Consider the following 18,657-nt stretch of genomic DNA (forward strand, 5'->3'; position numbering starts at 1 on the left):
GTATAGAAGTCAATACATGTTTTACATCGACCGAAAATGATAAAACAAATACAGGTACGACACCGATATTGTTCGAACGGTATCGTTCTGTTTAAATTGTCACGATACTGGTACCAATGTTTATTTATCATTATAGACAGAGTTGTATAAATGAAAAAATTGAAAGGGAAAACCATAAAATGTATACAGGTATCAGTACAAATGTTTTTATGTATGGTACGCAAGCTATATGATGTCAATTTATCGAAATAAAAGTCAGTAAAAATAAATATCGGTACCAAATTGATGTTGTTCGTTTGGTTATGTACCGATGTTATTCGGTTTGGTACGGTATGGTAGTGATGTGATGTTAGCTTATCGAAAGCAAAATAAAATATAAAAATAAATAACGGTACCGAACAACTCAATCGGTGTCAATTTGGTACGACAATGTTTAAAAAATAAGCATAGAACGCCAACCAACTAAACCGATATCAATTGAAAAACATCGGTACCGATATTCATTTTTTATTTTTTTCAATCGCTATATGTGTTTTCTTTGGATAACTATAGCGAGTGCCGATACCGTAACGAATCAAAAAGTAACTAATAATTCTTTATTATATTGGTAAGATTTTATTTAGCAATCAACTAGAAATGTAACCCGCCGCGATGCGGCGGGGGCTAGATTTATATTTACATCCAGCTAGTTATCATCAAGTTACATCGATATGGTTAATCACATAGAGCAAAAAGTTAGTATCTAGGTTTTATACAAATGTTTTGGTTGCAAGTTGCGTGACTAACATTAGTGTGCCTACACACTTATTTATGGAAATCTTCGAAAGTCGTAGAGGATTCATGCCGCTAGCATCGTTGAGTCGTTAGCATCGTTGAGCCAGTCGTCCTCGTCCTGCGGCTTTTCTAGTTGCCCAACTGAAACAGAATCAAACCTGGTTATAACAAATTAGTAAAAGTTACACAATTTTCACATACTTACAACTAAAAACGCGAGGACCCTTCACCATATTGTTCAATCTTCCAGCAAACATATGTGATAACTATGTTTACCTTCCGCTAAACATGAAAATTAAATAACAAAACATTATCAAATATTTCCCAGTAACCCTCAGCAGAATGAGCAGCCCAGTAGATTACAATTACAGAATTTGCACTGGTTACGTGAAAAGCGAAAACCCTTGTGTTATATTGATAGCATCTCATCTTTATAGCGACTCGTACCCAATCCAGTATCCAAAAACATACCAAATTACTGAGCAAGAAAAATACAAAAAAAACCCTCATTTCTAGTCCAAGTTGCAAAGCAAATGCTACAAATAAAAACATGTGAAAGTGGTTTTAATGAAAGGTAAGCTAGAAAAGAAAATTGTAACCTGTCGGGCATGGATTTCTTAGTAGTAGAGATCAACTCTTGGCCGGTAAACCCGAGATGACTGTGAAAGTGACTTTTGCTTTGTTTTGTATTGCCCACTTTTATAAGTCAAGACTTGCTACATCTGACTAACTACAGCAGCATGATATGCTATCATCAGCAACATTCATCAACTACTGTAGTAGTATTGTTTTTCTAATCATAACTTACATTCGCTATTTATATATAAATAAGATAACGGAAAGTGTGTCACGCTCTAAGTGGGTTTACACTAAAACATTTAAAGCTCAAGATCATCAAAAGTAAACTCAAATCTATCTCAACCAAGTAAAAACCCAATAACCTCATGTAATAACTTAAGCTTATATAGTATTGCAAATCGGGAATAAACCTGCAATTGATGTTATACCAAAATTTAGAACTAAATGACATATACAAAAACGGAAAAATCATAACTCAAATCACAAATTAAACCTCGGAACACTTAAATCTTTTGTATCAGTTTCTGAGAAATAAAACCAAACAGTTGGTGTACAGCGACCAAAATGTAAAACTGCATAATTATGAAAACGAAAAAAAATCGAAAACTTACATGAGTAGTCGAGCACAAAGGCGAGATGAAAACACGATTAAACACCTCCAAAAAGCATAGAAGAACGGCTCAATTTGTTAAGGTATCTAGAACATCAAGTAGAAGGAACAATGTTATAATCTAAAGCGAGAGGCATATCTCAAGGAAATATCATATGCCTCAATAATATCAATTCAAAACAACAGTTACTGCCATATCAAGGAAATATCATATGCTACTTGCAGCACTTAGTTTCCTACATTACCAATTTTTGGAAACATTGTAATATAAGTAGCTTTGTAACTCGGTTAAACACGATAAATAAATAGTTTTAATCTTTTCCGTCTCGTACTCGATTCACAGCACAACAGCCACCGAAAACGAAAAATAAATAAATAGTTTTAATCTTTTCCGTCTCATAGACATAGCGCTTATACCGATCCTACAACGAAAACAAAAAACAAATAAATAGTTTTAATCTTTTCCGTCTCGTACTCGATTCACACCACAGCAGCCAACGGCTGCTGCCTTCGAAGTTCGAATACCTTTTGCCGTCCAAAACACTGCCTAATTTATTGTGTTTTGGTTTCTCTTGGCAGCCCAATCAAAGACAACTTAACACCATTTTATAATTTCTTCAATACCAACCCAATTAATTTAAATGCATATGAAATAAATATGCAGCCTACATGAAAAAAATGATTCTGTGAAATTGATTCCAAATTTCCAATCAATAATATACAGCTTCAAGCACATTATTGCGTTAATGAGACTTTTATTTAAATAATTAATTTCCAATTTTTTTAAATGTTAACCAAATCAGAATAATATCTAACATAGTTAGGGTTATGGATAGAAAAAAGGCCTAATGCAAATGTGTGGAGATGAATGTGCGGAGTTAAGGATCTAAACGGAGTTGGAGTTGTATTACGAAGAATGTCCTTCAACCTTCAAAAAAAGTCAAACTTACAGTGTAAAAGGGGTAGCCGGAGTGTCGCTTGAACCTTAATACCGCCATCGCCAAAACACAGAACCACCGTTGTGACCTTCTTAATCGTTGATCACTGGCTCCCTCTTTCTATATCTACTCTCGCGGCGCCTGTCTCTTCAAACACGGTTCTCTCTCTCCATCGCCGGTGTTTTGTATGGCAGACAAGAGATCGTTGAGGAGGAAGGGAAGGGACGAGTGTTTTGGCTGATGTGGGGTGAAGGGGTGGTGTCTGAGTGGTGATGAGGGTGAAGTGATGATAGAGAAGCAAAACACAAACAGCCCAGCAGCAGAGGGTTTTCTCAAAACAACCGTACAAAATTGGAAGCAAAATGTACAACCTCTGTTGCAAGGAATTGTTGTAAATTAGAGTATTATATAATTTGGTATTGGTTTTGTTCATTACAGTACTGGTACGATTCATGCACTCGGTATAGAAGTCAATACATGTTTTACATCGACCGAAAATGATAAAAACAAATACAGGTACCGACGCCGATATTGTTCGAACGGTATCGTTCTGTTTAAATTGTCACGGTACTGGTACCAATGGTTATTTATCATTATAGACAGAGTTGTATAAATGAAAAAATTGAAAGGGAAAACCATAAAATGTATACAGGTATTAGTACAAATGATTTTATGTACGGTACGCAAGCTATGTGATGTCAATTTATCAAAATAAAAGTCAGTAAAAATAAATATCGGTACCGAATCGATGTTGTTCGTTTGGTTATGTACCGATGTTGTTCGGTTTGGTACGGTATGGTAGCGATGTGATGTTAGCTTATCGAAAGCAAAATAAAATATAAAAATAAATATCGGTACCGAACAAATCAGTCGGTGTCAATTTCGTACGACAATGTTTAAAAAATAAGTATAGAACGCCAACCAACTAAACCGATATCAATTGAAAAACATCGGTACCGATATTCGTTTTTATTTTTTTTTTCAATCGCTATATGTTTTTTCTTTGGATAACTATAGTGAGTGCCTATACCGTAACGAATCAAAAAGTAACTAATAATTCTTTATGGTATTGGTAGGATTTTATTTAGCAATCAATTTGGTATTGGTTTTGTTCATTACAGTACTGGTACGATTCATGCACTCGGTATAGAAGTCAATACATGTTTTACATCGACTGAAAATGATAAAAACAAATACAGGTACCGACACCGATACTGTTCCCGATACTGTTCGAACGGTATCGTTCTTTTTAAATTGTCACGGTACTGGTACCAATGTTTACTTATCATTATAGACAGAGTTGTATAAATGAAAAAATTGAAAGGGAAAACCATAAAATATATACAGGTATCAGTACAAATGTTTTTATGTCCGGTACGCAAGCTATGTGATGTCAATTTATCGAAATAAAAGTTCGTAAAAGTCAGTAAAAATAAATATCGGTACCGAATCGATGATGTTCGTTTGGTTATGTACCGATGTTGTTCGGTTTGGTACGTTATGGTAGCGGTGATATGTTAGCTTATCGAAAGCAAAATAAAATATAAAATATAAAAATAAATAACGATACCGAACAACTCAGTCGGTGTGAATTTGGTACGACAATGTTTAAAAAATAAGCATAGAACGCCAATCAACTAAACCGATATCAATTGAAAAACATCGGTACCAATATTTGTTTTTATTTTTTTCAATCGCTATATGTTTTTTCGATAACTATAGCGAGTGTCAATACCGTAACGAATCAAATAGAAACCGATCGAATTTTTGCCGCGAAGCGCGGAGAAAATATCACTAGTATATATAGAAAGAAAGTGAAATTTGTCCATCTATCGCACCAAATCGATTTTGTCTTCTCTATTTTATAATCCTTAATGTTTTTTACAAGCTTCAATATGTTAAGTTTCAACGCAGCGGAACCTGCACACAAAGCCGAAACGAATAAAACACAAAGAACCAAAAATAAAAACAAGAAGAACAAAACATTTTTTTTTGTGGTTTGGATTCGTTATGAATCCTATATCCACTTGTTGCAACTAGATATGTTATTATACTCGGTACAAAGATGTTTAAATATAATTCACAGAGCTTCAATATGTTTAAATATTTTATGAATCCTAAACGCAGCGGAACTGTAATAAGAAAACTAAATCGGACCTCCACTAAAACCCAAGGTGCCACCATTTAAGCTTTTTATCAAATCCATAAGAACACCCAGAGCATTAACAGTAGGGGACTATCTCCGACCCTGCAATTTAACTAAAAATTATATTTTTTTTTAAATATAATTCACTTTCAAAAAATCTCCTACATCTCGTTCTCCATTCATATCTCTATATTCGGTTTTTATTATTTTTTTCTTTTTCTTTCAATAACAAGATTAACTATTTTATATATATATATATATATAGGGTAAGGTTCATGCGAGAACCACCTTTATTGCGAGAACCGCGAGAACCAATGTGAACACAAGCTAAAATAGCTAAAAAAACCTAAAAAAACCCTAAAAAAACCTAACCCCCACCCCCCCACCCCCCAAAAACCTAAACCCCCCACCCCCCCCCCCAAAAAAAACCTAACCCCCCCCCCCCAAAAAAACCTAACCCCCCCCCCTCCAAGCTAAATGCTAAAAACTAAAACCCTCAAAAAACCTAACCCCCACCCCCCACCCCCCAAAAACCTAAACCCCCCACCCCCCCCCCCCCAAAAACCTAACCCCCCCCCCCACCCCACCCCCCCCCCAAAAAAACCTAAACCCCCCTCCCCCACCCCCAAAAACCTAAACCCCCCCCCCACCCCCCCACCCCCCCCAAGCTAAAATGCTAAAAACTAAACCCCCAAAAAACCTAAAAAATCTAAAAAAATCAAAAAAAAATCTAAAATTTTTTTTTTTATTTTTTTACTATTTTTTATGTTCAAATCGCTACTTTTTGTAGCCAAAAAAAAAAAAATTTTTTTTTTTTAAAAAAAAAAAAATTTTTTTTTTTGGATACTAAAAGTAGCGATTTTTATATAAAAAATAGTAAAAAAATAAAAAAAAAAATTTTTGGGTATTTTTTAGATTTTTTTAGCTATTACTGTTTGTGTTCACACTGGTTCTCGCGGTTCTCGCAATAAAGGGTGGTTCCTAACGGATCTTTGTCCTATATATATATATATATATAGAATAAGTATAATGTACTTCACGGCTTAACGTACGTTAACGTACGCGACAAATTTACGCACGTTAATATGAAAATCACGCACGTACAAAACTGATAAAACCTAATCACGTTTTCAGCAACTTGGATATAATCACGCATACATGTGTGTAATCACGCATGGGATTTTGATCAAATATATAATCACGCACGTTATAAACTTAATCACGCATGTTGTTTTTTGTCGCGTACGTTAACGTACGTTAAGCAGTTTTGTACGTTAACCTTTCTCTCTCTCTCTATATATATATATATAGGGGATCGCTAAAATGAAAAACCAACTCTATTTGTAAAAACCATGAGAACCACTTTATGGCCCTTAGATCAACTAGATGGATGGATGTGATTAAAAGTAGTTAATATTAATATTAAAAGATTTTTGTCTTATTATGTTTTTAATATTATAATCCAAAAGGGTATTTAAGTAAAATAACTCTATTTTATCTTTTTATATATATTAATTTTAAATTACCTTTTTTGTCCTATTCATTAATTACTTTTATTTTTTAAACATAATTTCTTTATTAAAAACATTTTTAAATTCAGATTTTTTTAAAAGATTTTTATACTTTTTACAATTTAAGTTTTGTGTTGAACTTTTTACGTTTTTTTGACGCGCCGTTTTTAACGCCGTTTTTTAACGCGCCGTTTTTTTACGCGCCGTTTTTCAAGCGTAACGCGCCGTTTTAACGCGCCGTTTTTTAACGCCGTTTTTTAACGCGCCGTTTTTCACGCGCCGTTTTTCACGCGCCGTTTTTTACGCGCCGTTTTAACGCCCCGTTTTTTTAAGGCGTCGTTTTTCTTAATCGGCAATTTTTTAACGCGCCGTTTTTTAAGGTGTCGTTTTTCTCAATCGGCGTTTTTTTAACGCGCCGTTTTTTAACGCCGTTTTTTACGCGCCGTTTTTTACCCGCCGTTTTTACGCGCCGTTTTTTTAAGGCGTCGTTTTTCTCAATCGGCGTTTTTTTAACGCACCATTTTTTACACGTTTTTTACGCGCCGTTTTTCCGAAGGTTTTAAACGCGCCGTTTTTTACGCGTTTTTACGCGCCGTTTTTTTCAAGCGCCGTTTTTTTAAACGCGCCGTTTTTTTCACGTTTTTTATCGCACCAAATTTTTTACACGCTTTTTACACGCCGTTTTAACGCGCCGTTTTTCGAAGTTTTTTAATGCGCCGTTTTTTTGAAGTTTTTTAACGCGCCGTTTTTCCGAAGTTTTTTATCGCGCCGTTTATTTACGCGTTTTTACGCGCCGTTTTTTCAAGCGTCGTTTTTTTAAAACGCGCCGTTTCTCCACGTTTTTTAACGCGCCGTTTTTTTACACGCCGTTTTAAACGCGCATTTTTTTCACTTTTTATAACGCGCCCTTTTTTGTACACTTTTTACGTTTTGCGTTAAAAATTTAAACTTTTTACTTTTACGTAAAAGTTTTTACGTTTTACGTAAAACTTTTTACGTTTTACGTAAAACTTTTTACGTTTTACGTAAAACTTTTTGCCCGTTTTGTTAACGTCGTTTTTTTAACGCACCGTTTTTTGGCCGTTTTTTTAAACGCCGTTTTTTTCCACGCACTGTTTTTTACCACGCGCCGTTTTTAACGCCCATTTTTTGTTGCCCGTTTTTTTAACGCCGTTTTTTTTAACGACGCTTAAACATTTGATTACAACTTTATAAGGTTTTTTTATACTTTTTACAATTCAAGTTTTACGTTAAACTTTTTAAGTTTTACGTTTTTTGACACGCCGGGGTTTTTCAAGCGTCGTTGTTTTTTACGCGCCATTTTTTTAACGCCGGTGTTTTACGCGCCGTTTTTTCAACGCCCCGTTTTTTACACGCAAACTTTTTAACTCCGTTTTTTACGCGCCAATTTTTTAACGCCGTTCTTTACGTGTCAATTTTTTAACCCCGTTTTTTATGCGCCGTTTTTTAACGCCGATTTTTACGCGCCAATTTTTTAACGCCGTTTTTTACGCGCCGTTTATTAACGCCGTTTTTTCAACGCGCCGTTTTTACGTTAACGTAATTTACGTTTTTAACGCCGTGTTTTACTCGTTTTTTTACGTAACATTTTTTACATTTTATGTAAACTTTTTGCGTTTTTACGTTTTAGGTAAACCTTTTTTACGTTTTACGATCGCCAAAAAACTTTTTACGTGTTGCGTAAACCTTTTAACGTTAAAAAGTTTACATTTTACGTTTAAAAGTTTACGTTAACCTTTTTACGTTTTACATTTTACGTAAAACTTTTTATGTTTTACACTTCACGTTTTTACGTTTTAGGTTAAAAGAGTTTACGGTTTAATTTTTTTTTTACAAATTTTTTTTTACGCAAAAACGAACGCACCCAGAAATCGCAAACTAGGGAGATGTCTCAGATATATCGTTATCATCATCGACTAGGGGGAGGGGGGAATTAAAAACCAAGTACATCAAAACAAAAGTCTATCTCGAAAAAAAAACGGGGTTTGGCTCAGATTAACGGATAAATCAAAAAAGGCTGCAAAAGAGGGGTTGCAGGTTTAAAAAACCTACCCTCCGCCGTCCTTGCCCCGCCATCGTCATGAAAATCGGCGTTTTTTTCATCATCGCCGCCCACATCCAACATATCAAACCCACAAAAGTCCACTGATCAAAATTTCCAGAAAAACAAGAACACAGACAAAAAAATCAAAGAAACCCAACCAAAAAATCAAACCATCAAACCCACATAGTCGACAGAACTTGATCCGGTTGAGCCAAACATAATCCCGAGCCTGAACATCTACCAAACTGAAGCTTGAACCACCTTCCACTGCCTGTTACCGCCGCCGTGAACAAGACAACCACCACGGCTGTCACTGCTCAAACTCAAACCACGCGCCACCACGCACCGCCGTGAACAACACAACCACCACGGCTGTCACTGGTAACTCCGGCGCCGGTTGCCATCTTCATTAACATCATCGTCTTCGACCCCATTAATCATCGGAAAAACAAAAAGAAAAGGAAGATTTAAAGAAAAACTATCTGATCCACTAACAGATCTGGAATGGAGACGAGTAGAGATATGCTAACTGGACAGATCCACTAACAGATCTGGAATGGAGACGATGTATCAGTGGCGGAGGCGGTGGCGGTGGCGGTGGCAGAGGCGGTGGTGGTGGCGGTGGAGGCGTCGGAGATCGGAAGACGTGGCAAATCCCTTTTTATTTTCGAAACATATCAATGGAGGAAAGCTTTTATAATTGCCACCAACATCAATGAGAAATCCCTTTTATATTTTCGAAACATATCAATGGATGAAATCATATTATAATTGTCATCTCAGTGGAGAAGATGTGTTTAAAATGGGGATGGGGAGAGATAAAATGAAAGAAATAAAAAAGGGAATCTGACATGTTATAATAAATGTGGAGAGAGAGGATAGATTTGACATATGGGGTAAATGACCAATATACCCTTATTGTTGGCAAAATCTGATTGGTTGAGACTGGTTCTCATGGTTCTTACAACTGGAGGTAGTTTTCATTTTAGCGGCTCCATATATATATATATATATATATATATATATATATATATATATATATATATATATATATATATATATATATATATATCTATACTACTTTATAAAGCATATAGGAAGGATAGAATGGTCTTTTGCCACTTTACAACTCTTTAAAGCCCAATGTACAAACCTGTTAAGCATAAGTGTTGAAAACTTGTTTTCCACCTGGTACCCACGCGGATCATGTAATGGTTAACTTGACCCGTTTTTAGTTTAATGGATCCTATATAAAGTTTCATTCAATCTATCTATCCACAATTTCGTTTCATCCATCCAGACACTCCCCGTTTCTCTACAAACCCTAACCCTAACCTTCATTTCATCCACCGCTCCTCCACCGCTCCTCCACCGCTCCTCCACGACTCCTCCATCGTTGACGACATCAGATCCGACACCAGATCCGACACCAGATCTGACACAACATCGATTTCTATGGCTTCTTTCCCGGTGGCTTTACAAGATCCAACACTATCTCAAGAGATCCGACACTATTTCAGTAGATCCGACACCAGATCTTCTGGTTTGACTGTAGGGTACCTTTATTGTTACCATATCTTATTTATTTTTTTGTTATTTGAATCTTTAATGGGTAATGTTTCAGATCTTTCTTTTGGTTGTGGGTTCGTCAACTATGGTGCTTGTGGTAGATCTGTTATTTGTAGTAGATCTGTTCTTTGTAGTAGATCTGTTCTCGGTTAACGAATTTGACTGTGGTTAACGAGGGTTAACGAGGGTTATTTGTAGTAGATCTGTTCTTTGTAGTAGATCTGTTCTTTGTAGTAGATCTGTTATTTGTAGTAGATCTGTTCTTTGTAGTAGATCTGTTCTCGGTTAACGAATTTGACTGTGGTTAACGAGGGTTAACGAGGGTTTATTTTTTTTGTTTAAATTTTTTGTAGTAGATCTGTTCTTTGTAGTAGATCTGTTTTTTGTAGTAGATCTGTTCTTTGTAAGTAGATCTGTTCTTGATTTTTTGTTTAAATTTATAGAATTTGACTGTGGTTAACGAGGGTTTATTTTTTTTTGTTTATTAACCAGGGTTTATTTTTTTTGTTTAAATTTTTTGTTTATTTACTAGGGTTTATTTGACTGTGGTTTAATTTTTTTGGTTACTGGTTTGGATATTTTGTCTGTGATTGTTAGGGAGTTCATTAAAAATATTTTTTAGTTGGATAAGTCCAAACTAGGGTTACTGGCTTAGTTGTTGAAAATTTTTTTTATTAATATTTATATTTATTTGAATGTTGTCTATGAGGGACATGGTGGACCGGAGACGTCAAGATTCGTTAACGAGAATCTGTTTGCTAATCTCAAGACTTCAAAATGGGTTGACCCTGATTCTGCAGACAAAGCGTAACCGGTCTGACATTCAAGAGGTAGGGTTTAAATGCACTTATAATATTAGTTCACTTGAATGTGTTTTGATGATAATTTTTAATTGGATTTCCAGGTGTATTACAGTGAAGAGACACATAAGTTTTCAGTGTCAGCAATAGAGGAAAGTGTGAAGTTAGAAGGAAGAATGACCTTTCCTCTTTGGACAGCACTTACATAGTTGATCATGTGTTTTTCTGTGAACGGCTTTATGATCCCGATAAGGGATCTCTCAAGCAGGTAGTTTCACCTGTCCATTCTATGTCTAATAATGTAACAAGTCTTTTAAAACGACTTCGAACCTATAAATTTCACATTAATTTCCAGTTTTGAATAGAGCCAAACAATATTTGAAGTCAAGCGTTTGTCGTTTTTCAGTTGTTGCAGATCGAATCTCCCAAGACTTCAAAATGGGTTGACCATGATTCTGCAGACAAAGCGTATCCGGTCTGACATTCAAGAGGTAGGGTTTAAATGCACTTATAATGTTAGTTCACTTGAATGTGTTTTGATGATAATTTTTAATTGGATTTCCAGGTGTATTACAGTGAAGAGACACATAAGTTTTCAGTGTCAGCAATAGAGGAAAGTGTGAAGTTAGAAGGAAGAATGACCTTTCATCTTTGGACAGCACTTACATAGTTGATCATGTGTTTTTCTGTGAACGGCTTTATGATCCCGATAAGGGATCTCTCAAGCAGGTAGTTTCACCTGTCCATTCTAATAATAATGATATATAATAATTGTATTCAGTTTGACATAACCAGGTGTTAATATGTAGAATTTGTGTTAAAAAAACAATAATGATATATAATAATGTTACTATTCATAATCGGTATTATATATTATTATTTTAATTTATTGAACAAGTCCTGTGTAAATGCTTATATAATTATAATTGTTTTAGTCATTTAGTGATCTATATTTGGAGTGGTTATTGGCCATCACATATGTTGGGGCAATAGCTGCAGCCCTTAACTACAGATGGGTAAGTAAAATTAATCAGACTCCATGACTTGTTTTATTTAATGACTAAAACACATCAACTGGTTTCCTTTTGTTTAGTCTTTTCTGTATAATTTTGCCTAAATCAATACCTATCTCACATGTTAGAGCTTGGAGGAAGCTTTATTAGCAATGCAAGATGTGAAACCAATCATGTTGGTTACCGATAATGAATATACGCCAAATTGGCATTCAGATTTCGACATTCATTCTATTCCTTCTCTAACATGGCATGTACTCATGGATACAAATAAAGGATACAGCTCCACAGAAAACAGTATGTCACTAGACAATATTATACGAATTCTGCCCATAAAAAAACTTTAGATACCTATATACTTATATCATGTTATCTTTTTTATAGTTACAACCACCAGTATGCTTAAAAGGCCTTCTCCGAGACCCCATTCATTCAAGTACACTTCAAATCGCAGTGGAATAGCCATAGTGTGCTTCACTTCAGGTACTCGACTACTCGGTTTTGGATAATGGTTTTCATTATGTCTCACATGTACAAACCGATTTAACGTATTTCGCTTTTAGGGACTACTGGGTAGCCAAAGGGGGTCATGTTAAGCCATTCAGCTTTAATCGTACAATCTCTGGCCAAAATCTCTACATTTGTTTATAACGAGGATGATGTACATATTTACGGTAAATAATTTACCCTTCAACTTCATGTGCAAATAGAGGAAATTTTTAATGATAATTTTGATGTTAATTTTTACCCTACATTAGTTCACTTGAATGTGTTTTGATGATAATTTTTAATTGGATTTCCAGGTGTATTACAGTGAAGAGTCACATAATCGTCTAGCCACGTTGAATATTTTTGCTGGTTGTGGTGGCTTATCTGAGGGTTTACAAAAAGCTGGTAAGTGGTAACTACTTGATTTTTTTCTTTTATTTGCTTTTTTTGGATCTCTACTGACATGTCAGCATGTTTACTTACAAGCGCATCAAAAAATTTCGTTTCATATCTTATTTATTTTTTTGTTATTTGAATCTTCAATGGGTAATGTTTCATATCTTCCTTTTGGTTGTGGGTTCGTCAACGATGGTGCTTGTGGGTGGAAGATCTGGCAAGATCTATGGGTTATTTGTAGTGCATCTGTTCTTTGTAAGTAGATTTCTCGGTTAAAATTACAAGTCTACGGTTTATTTACAAGATTTCTTATTTTTTGTTTAAATTTATAGAATTTGACTGTGGTTAACGAGGGTTTATTTTTTTTGTTTAAATTTTTTGTTTATTAACCAGGGTTTATTTTTTTTGTTTAAATTTTTTGTTTATTTACTAGGGTTTATTTGACTGTGGTTTATTTTTTTTGGTTACTGGTTTGGATGTTTTGTCTGTGATTGTTAGGGAGTTCATTAAAAATGTTTTTTAGTTGGATAAGTCCAAACTAGTGTTACTGGTTTAGTTGTTGAAAAAATTATTTGAATGTTATTTAAATTTTTTATTAATATTTATATTTATTTGAATGTTGTCTATGAGGGACATGGTGGACCGGAGACGTCAAGATTCGTTAACGAGAATCTGTTTGCTAATCTCAAGAGTAAGTTCGGTTAAACGGTTTCAAGAATTCGATTCGATTGTGCAAGTGTGAAACTTTATAAAGTATTTGTTTATTTTGGTTCAGGATTTGCGTCTGAGGATCAAGATATGTCTGCGAATGTTATCAAGATATAGCGTCTGTGGGCTTTTTAAAAGGTCTGTTTATCATATAAAAGTTATATGTTGTGTTGGTTAAGAAAATAAAAAGAACTGTGTTTATATGAATTGAATTCCAAGTTCGGCTTTTAAAACGACTTCGAACCTATAAATTTCACATTAATTTCCAGTTTTGAATAGAGCCAAACAATATTTGAAGTCTGATCCTGATATGAATTTCCCAATTGACAATTTTTGAAGCGTCATTTTTTATAAATTTATTATTAAAATAATGCTTAAATTTATATTAACCAATAAGATTAAATTTATATTTAAGTCTGATCCTGATATGAATTTCCCAAATGTTTTAGTTAGAATCCAACTTCAAGTTATAATCCAAAGACTTTTTTCATATTGTCTTTAGTATAGAAATATCTTTTAGTATATCTCAACTTTTTCAGAAACAAAGTAATGTCAGGATATTTTGTTTGACTTTTGTCCTTTTTGTTTTGTTTACTACTTACCTTGTACTTCTTTACATCTACAGCTGTAAAAGAACAGAGTTTACTGTTCTCTCTTGCTTGCTTCAGTCTCTGTAAGTACTTCATGAAGCTCAACACTCTACAAACCCTCAACTACACTCAACTGACTTAGTGCTTTTACATCTACTGTTGTCTGAAAGAGAGCATGCTTGCTTGCTTCAGTCTCTACAAATACTTCATCAAGCTCAACACTCTACAAACACTCAACTGAGTCGAATTAAACTTTCAAATTGTAAGTTTATCTCAGTTGAACTAAATCCTACTTTTAAATCTTGCATCAATTAAATCTTCAAAACATCAACCTAACAACTTCTATTATACTTCGATTTCAGAATATATTGACTCTTTGCATCTGGATCTTGCGTTGTTTCTCGGCTCTCACATCAAGGTTTCACATTTTTTGTCGTCTGTAACAAAATTCTGCCTCTTGCATTGTTGTAAGTTCTTCTAAATTTCTTGGTTTTTTTGTAACTTTTAACTGTGGTTTTTGGATCTGTATTATTTAACTGCCTCTTTGTTTTTTTTTATTCATTAGTGTTTGTTGTTGAATCCAGATGTATTGTTTAACTACCTCTTTGTTTTTTATTTAATTGAAAGGGTTAAAATCCTGTGAACTGTTTTATCTTGTTATATCTTTTTGGGAAAATATCACAGAAATGTAATCAACTTTGTGAACTGTTTTAATTAAATCATTCAAACTTTTTTTGTCTCTCTAAAATAACTAAACTATTATTTAGTGTTTTAATAATGTGTAATTACCAGGTCAACATGTTACCACTTTTTTCTCTAAATTTTTATTTTCTTTTTTGTGCTTATTTGGGTATTATTTAGGGTGGATTTGCTTTATAAAAAGAAAATATATCTAAGCCTACCTTCAATCATGTGTATCTTTTAACAAATTAGATAAATCACATTAAACTCTGTATCTACCGCCCTGTAATTTAACAAAAATGTTATATCTTTATAACTTAACTCTCACTCTCGGCATCTTATTCCCATCAATATCTTTATATTATTTATTTAATAATTTATTTCTTTCTTTTTTTAAACTAATATATATTACGTGTTGAAATGAACACTTATTAATTTCCTAACCCATGAAATGATATAATTGTGAGGCTAGATGTTCATCATTATCATTTACTCAGAAACACATGTATTAGATGATACTTTATATATCAACTTATTTTTCACGAAATATTTATCCAAATAAACATTAAAAGTATAAGATTAACCATAATATTTAATATTCTTAAAAGAATGTTTTTAATATAAATACATTAACCATATCTTATATGTATGAATTTCATTTAGCATATATCATATTCTACAACTTTTTGAAATATAAAACACAAAATCTACAATATAAAATATGATGTCAATGAGCAGTATTTGAGTAATGACACTCTCCACCACCTCTGCTTCACAGACTAACATATAACAAGATTGTCTAATGTTTGGTTTCACTATCCTAAGAGTCAATGAGCAGTACCAACGGGCTTTTGTAGTCTAGTGTCAAGGTGTGTGAATAGATGTCCGTTCTCCTTGGATTTATGAAATCAGCAACAAATATAACTATCAGATGATACAGAGTTGGATTCATGAATTCCCTTCTCAAATGCTTTTGAGAATTAACTTTGCACCTGTGATGAAAAAAGTCTCAAGCTATTGAATTATGGTGAATGAAGGTACTATATGGGAAAACATAGCACAAATAAACCCAATTAAAGGAAAATTTGTTTACCTCTAGAGCCATAACACCAGTTATCTAAATGTCTAACATGTTAAAAAACATAACATAATGAAGATTAGTATAATTTTCAAGGATTCCAAACTGGCCTGAGATATGTGATAACTTACATGTTGGTCAAACTGCTACAGATCGTCCAGACCTTGTTTCAAGAGTGTTCCGGGCTAAATTAGAAGATCTTAAGGATCAACTCTTCAAGAAACATGTCCTCGGGGAAGTTAAGGCATACGTCTATGTCATTGAATTTCAAAAGCGGTCGTATCGTTTCCGCTAATCCAGCCGAAGGAGAAAGGTACTACTTACGCCTACTTTTGTCAAATGTCAGAGGGCCTACTTCTTTTGAACATCTTTGCACAGTTAATGGTCAACAGTGTGCGACATTTCGAAAAGCAGCTCTTGAGTTAGGCTTAATAGAAGACGATGAATATCTATCACAATGTCTCGAAGAAGCCTCTACGTTTCAGTTTCCCAATGCTCTTAGAAGGTTATTTGCGACCATAATGATTTTTTGCCAACCTGGAGATATTCGAAAGTTATGGAATGACCACTTTGATTCATTGTCTGAAGATCATCGGTTACACTGTCAAAGTATAGAACAAGTTCAAAATATGGTTCTTACCGAAATTAGTGTCTTGGTACAATCCATGGGTAAAAATTTCAATGAGTTCGACCTTCCTAAGATAACAGACAATGTTAACTTACAAGATGCAGGTTATCGTGAGTTACAAGAAGAGTATGGGATTGTTTTGGAACCTGAACACTTGAGTGCCAAAGATTCACTTAATTCGGACCAAAAAAACGTGTTTGATGAGATCATGATGCATGTTGATAATGATCTTCCAGGCGTGTTCTTTATTGATGGTCCAGGTGGAACTGGAAAAACATTTTTGAACATTGCCTTGCTAACTGAAATTCGGTCACGTGGTCTTATTGCCCTCGCAACAGCTTCATCAGGTGCAGCGGCTAATAATATGCCAGGAGGTAGAACGGCTCACTCGAGATTCAAGATTCCTCTTAATCTTGAAAATAATTCAATGTGAAATATCAAAAAACAGAGTGGGGCCGCTAAACTGATTCGGTATGCCAAAATAATCATATGGGATGAAGCGTCGATGGCTAAACGACAGGCGATAGAGGCAGTCGATCGTACATTCCAAGACATTATAGGTGTTAGTCTCCCATTTGGTGGAAAGATAATGGTTATGGGAGGTGACTTCAGACAAGTGTTGCCGGTTATTAAACGTGGCACTCGAGCACAGATTGTAGACTCCAGCGTACGAATGTCACCTCTTTGGTCTTTGACTAAGAAGATGCGGTTGACCATAAATATGAGAGCGCTAAAAGATCCATGGTTTTCTAAATTTCTTTTAAGAGTCAGCGATGGAACTGAAGAACCAATCGAAGGAAACTATATCCGCATACCCGATGACATGACAATTCAGTGCAACAACAGAGAAAACGCTATAAAAGAATTGATCCATGCCATCTTTCCATCAATTGAAGATAATGTATATTCTTCAGATTATATAATCTCTAGAGCAATATTGTCCACTAAAAATGATAGTGTTGACGAGATTAATAATCAAATGATTGAAATTTTTCAAGGGGAGGAAAAAGTTTATTACAGTTTTGATGAAGCTGAAGACGATCAGCGCAACTTCTATCCGGTCGAGTTCTTAAATTCGCTAAATGTTAGTGGTTTGCCGCCTCATAAGCTTCGTTTAAAAATTGGATGTCCAATAATATTGTTACGTAATATCGATCCATCACATGGCCTGTGTAATGGCACGCGGTTGATATGTAAGGGTTTCATGCGAAATGTTATTGATGCGGAAATTGCAGTCGGTCAACATGCCGAAAAAAGAGTTTTTTTGCCAAGAATCCCTCTAACCCTTTCTGAAGATGACATGTTCCCATTCAAGCTGAAAAGAAAACAATTTCCAATTCGACTTAGCTTTTCCATGACGATTAATAAAGCTCAAGGTCAAACAATTCCGAATGTTGGTATTTATCTACCGGATTCTGTATTTTCACATGGACAACTTTATGTCGCGTTATCAAGAGGGATTTCAAGACAAAGTACGAAGGTGTTGGTACATCTCGCCAAAGAATTCAAACAACGCGGAGTTTACACATCAAATGTTGACTACCAGGAAGTGTTGCGTGATTAATTAATCGCATCCGTATCAAAACGAAGGTAAGTTAGTGATTTTGTGCCTTATTTGCTTCCAGAAATTACTTTTTAATTACTATTTTAAAGCACCTGTAAGCGTGTAACATTTTTTTATGTGTCGAAATCTGGTACAGGACAGGAGAAGATACAAGAAAGTCATAAGCGAACGGATGTATTGGTAAAACATGAAGAGATACAAGAGACTCCCCGCATTTTGTTTTTATTGTTTTGTCCAGCTACTTGACTGTTTTGAACTCTTCTTGTTTTTAATTACATCTACTTCCTTGTTTTGTACTATTCTTGTAGAAGATCACGAATAAGAAAACTAACTTAAGTACTATACGATATATCACGAGACAACGGATAAACTAATGGTAAACGAGTATCCTATTGTAAATTGCCACTCCCGCCGCATCGCGCGGGTAAGTGACTAGTATATATATATATATAGGGTAAGGTTCATGCGAGAACCACCCTTATTGCGAGAACCGCGAGAACCAATGTGAACACAAAATA

At 34.7% G+C, this 18,657-nt stretch overlaps 2 protein-coding genes and 1 long non-coding RNA gene across 3 annotated transcripts; 2 read left to right on the forward strand and 1 right to left on the reverse strand.

The window, feature by feature from the left end:
- Positions 1–631: 631 nt before the first annotated feature.
- On the reverse strand, positions 632–3,247 carry LOC110900123. The gene is made up of 3 exons (XR_002570785.2): positions 2,914–3,247; positions 1,965–2,050; positions 632–915 (listed from the first exon to the last, which is right to left on the reverse strand). It is a non-coding gene; the product is annotated as an uncharacterized LOC110900123 (long non-coding RNA).
- A 12,924-nt stretch (positions 3,248–16,171) lies between these two features.
- Positions 16,172–17,008, forward strand: LOC110902209. The gene has a single exon (XM_022148922.1). It carries the CDS (start codon positions 16,172–16,174, stop codon positions 17,006–17,008), a length of 837 nt encoding a protein of 278 aa, XP_022004614.1.
- A 72-nt stretch (positions 17,009–17,080) lies between these two features.
- Positions 17,081–18,139, forward strand: LOC110902210 (ATP-dependent DNA helicase PIF1-like). Its single transcript, XM_022148923.1, has one exon. It carries the CDS (start codon positions 17,081–17,083, stop codon positions 18,137–18,139), a length of 1,059 nt encoding a protein of 352 aa, XP_022004615.1.
- The last annotated feature ends 518 nt before the right edge of the window (positions 18,140–18,657 follow it).

This window comes from Helianthus annuus, chromosome 13 (assembly GCF_002127325.2).
Source record: "Helianthus annuus cultivar XRQ/B chromosome 13, HanXRQr2.0-SUNRISE, whole genome shotgun sequence".
NCBI lineage: Eukaryota > Viridiplantae > Streptophyta > Magnoliopsida > Asterales > Asteraceae > Helianthus > Helianthus annuus.

Coding starts and splice junctions, on each gene's coding strand:
- LOC110902209 (XM_022148922.1), top strand. CDS start 16,172: ATGTCCTCGGGGAAGTTAAGGCATACGTCTATGTCATTGAATTTCAAA.
- LOC110902210 (XM_022148923.1), top strand. CDS start 17,081: ATGGCTAAACGACAGGCGATAGAGGCAGTCGATCGTACATTCCAAGAC.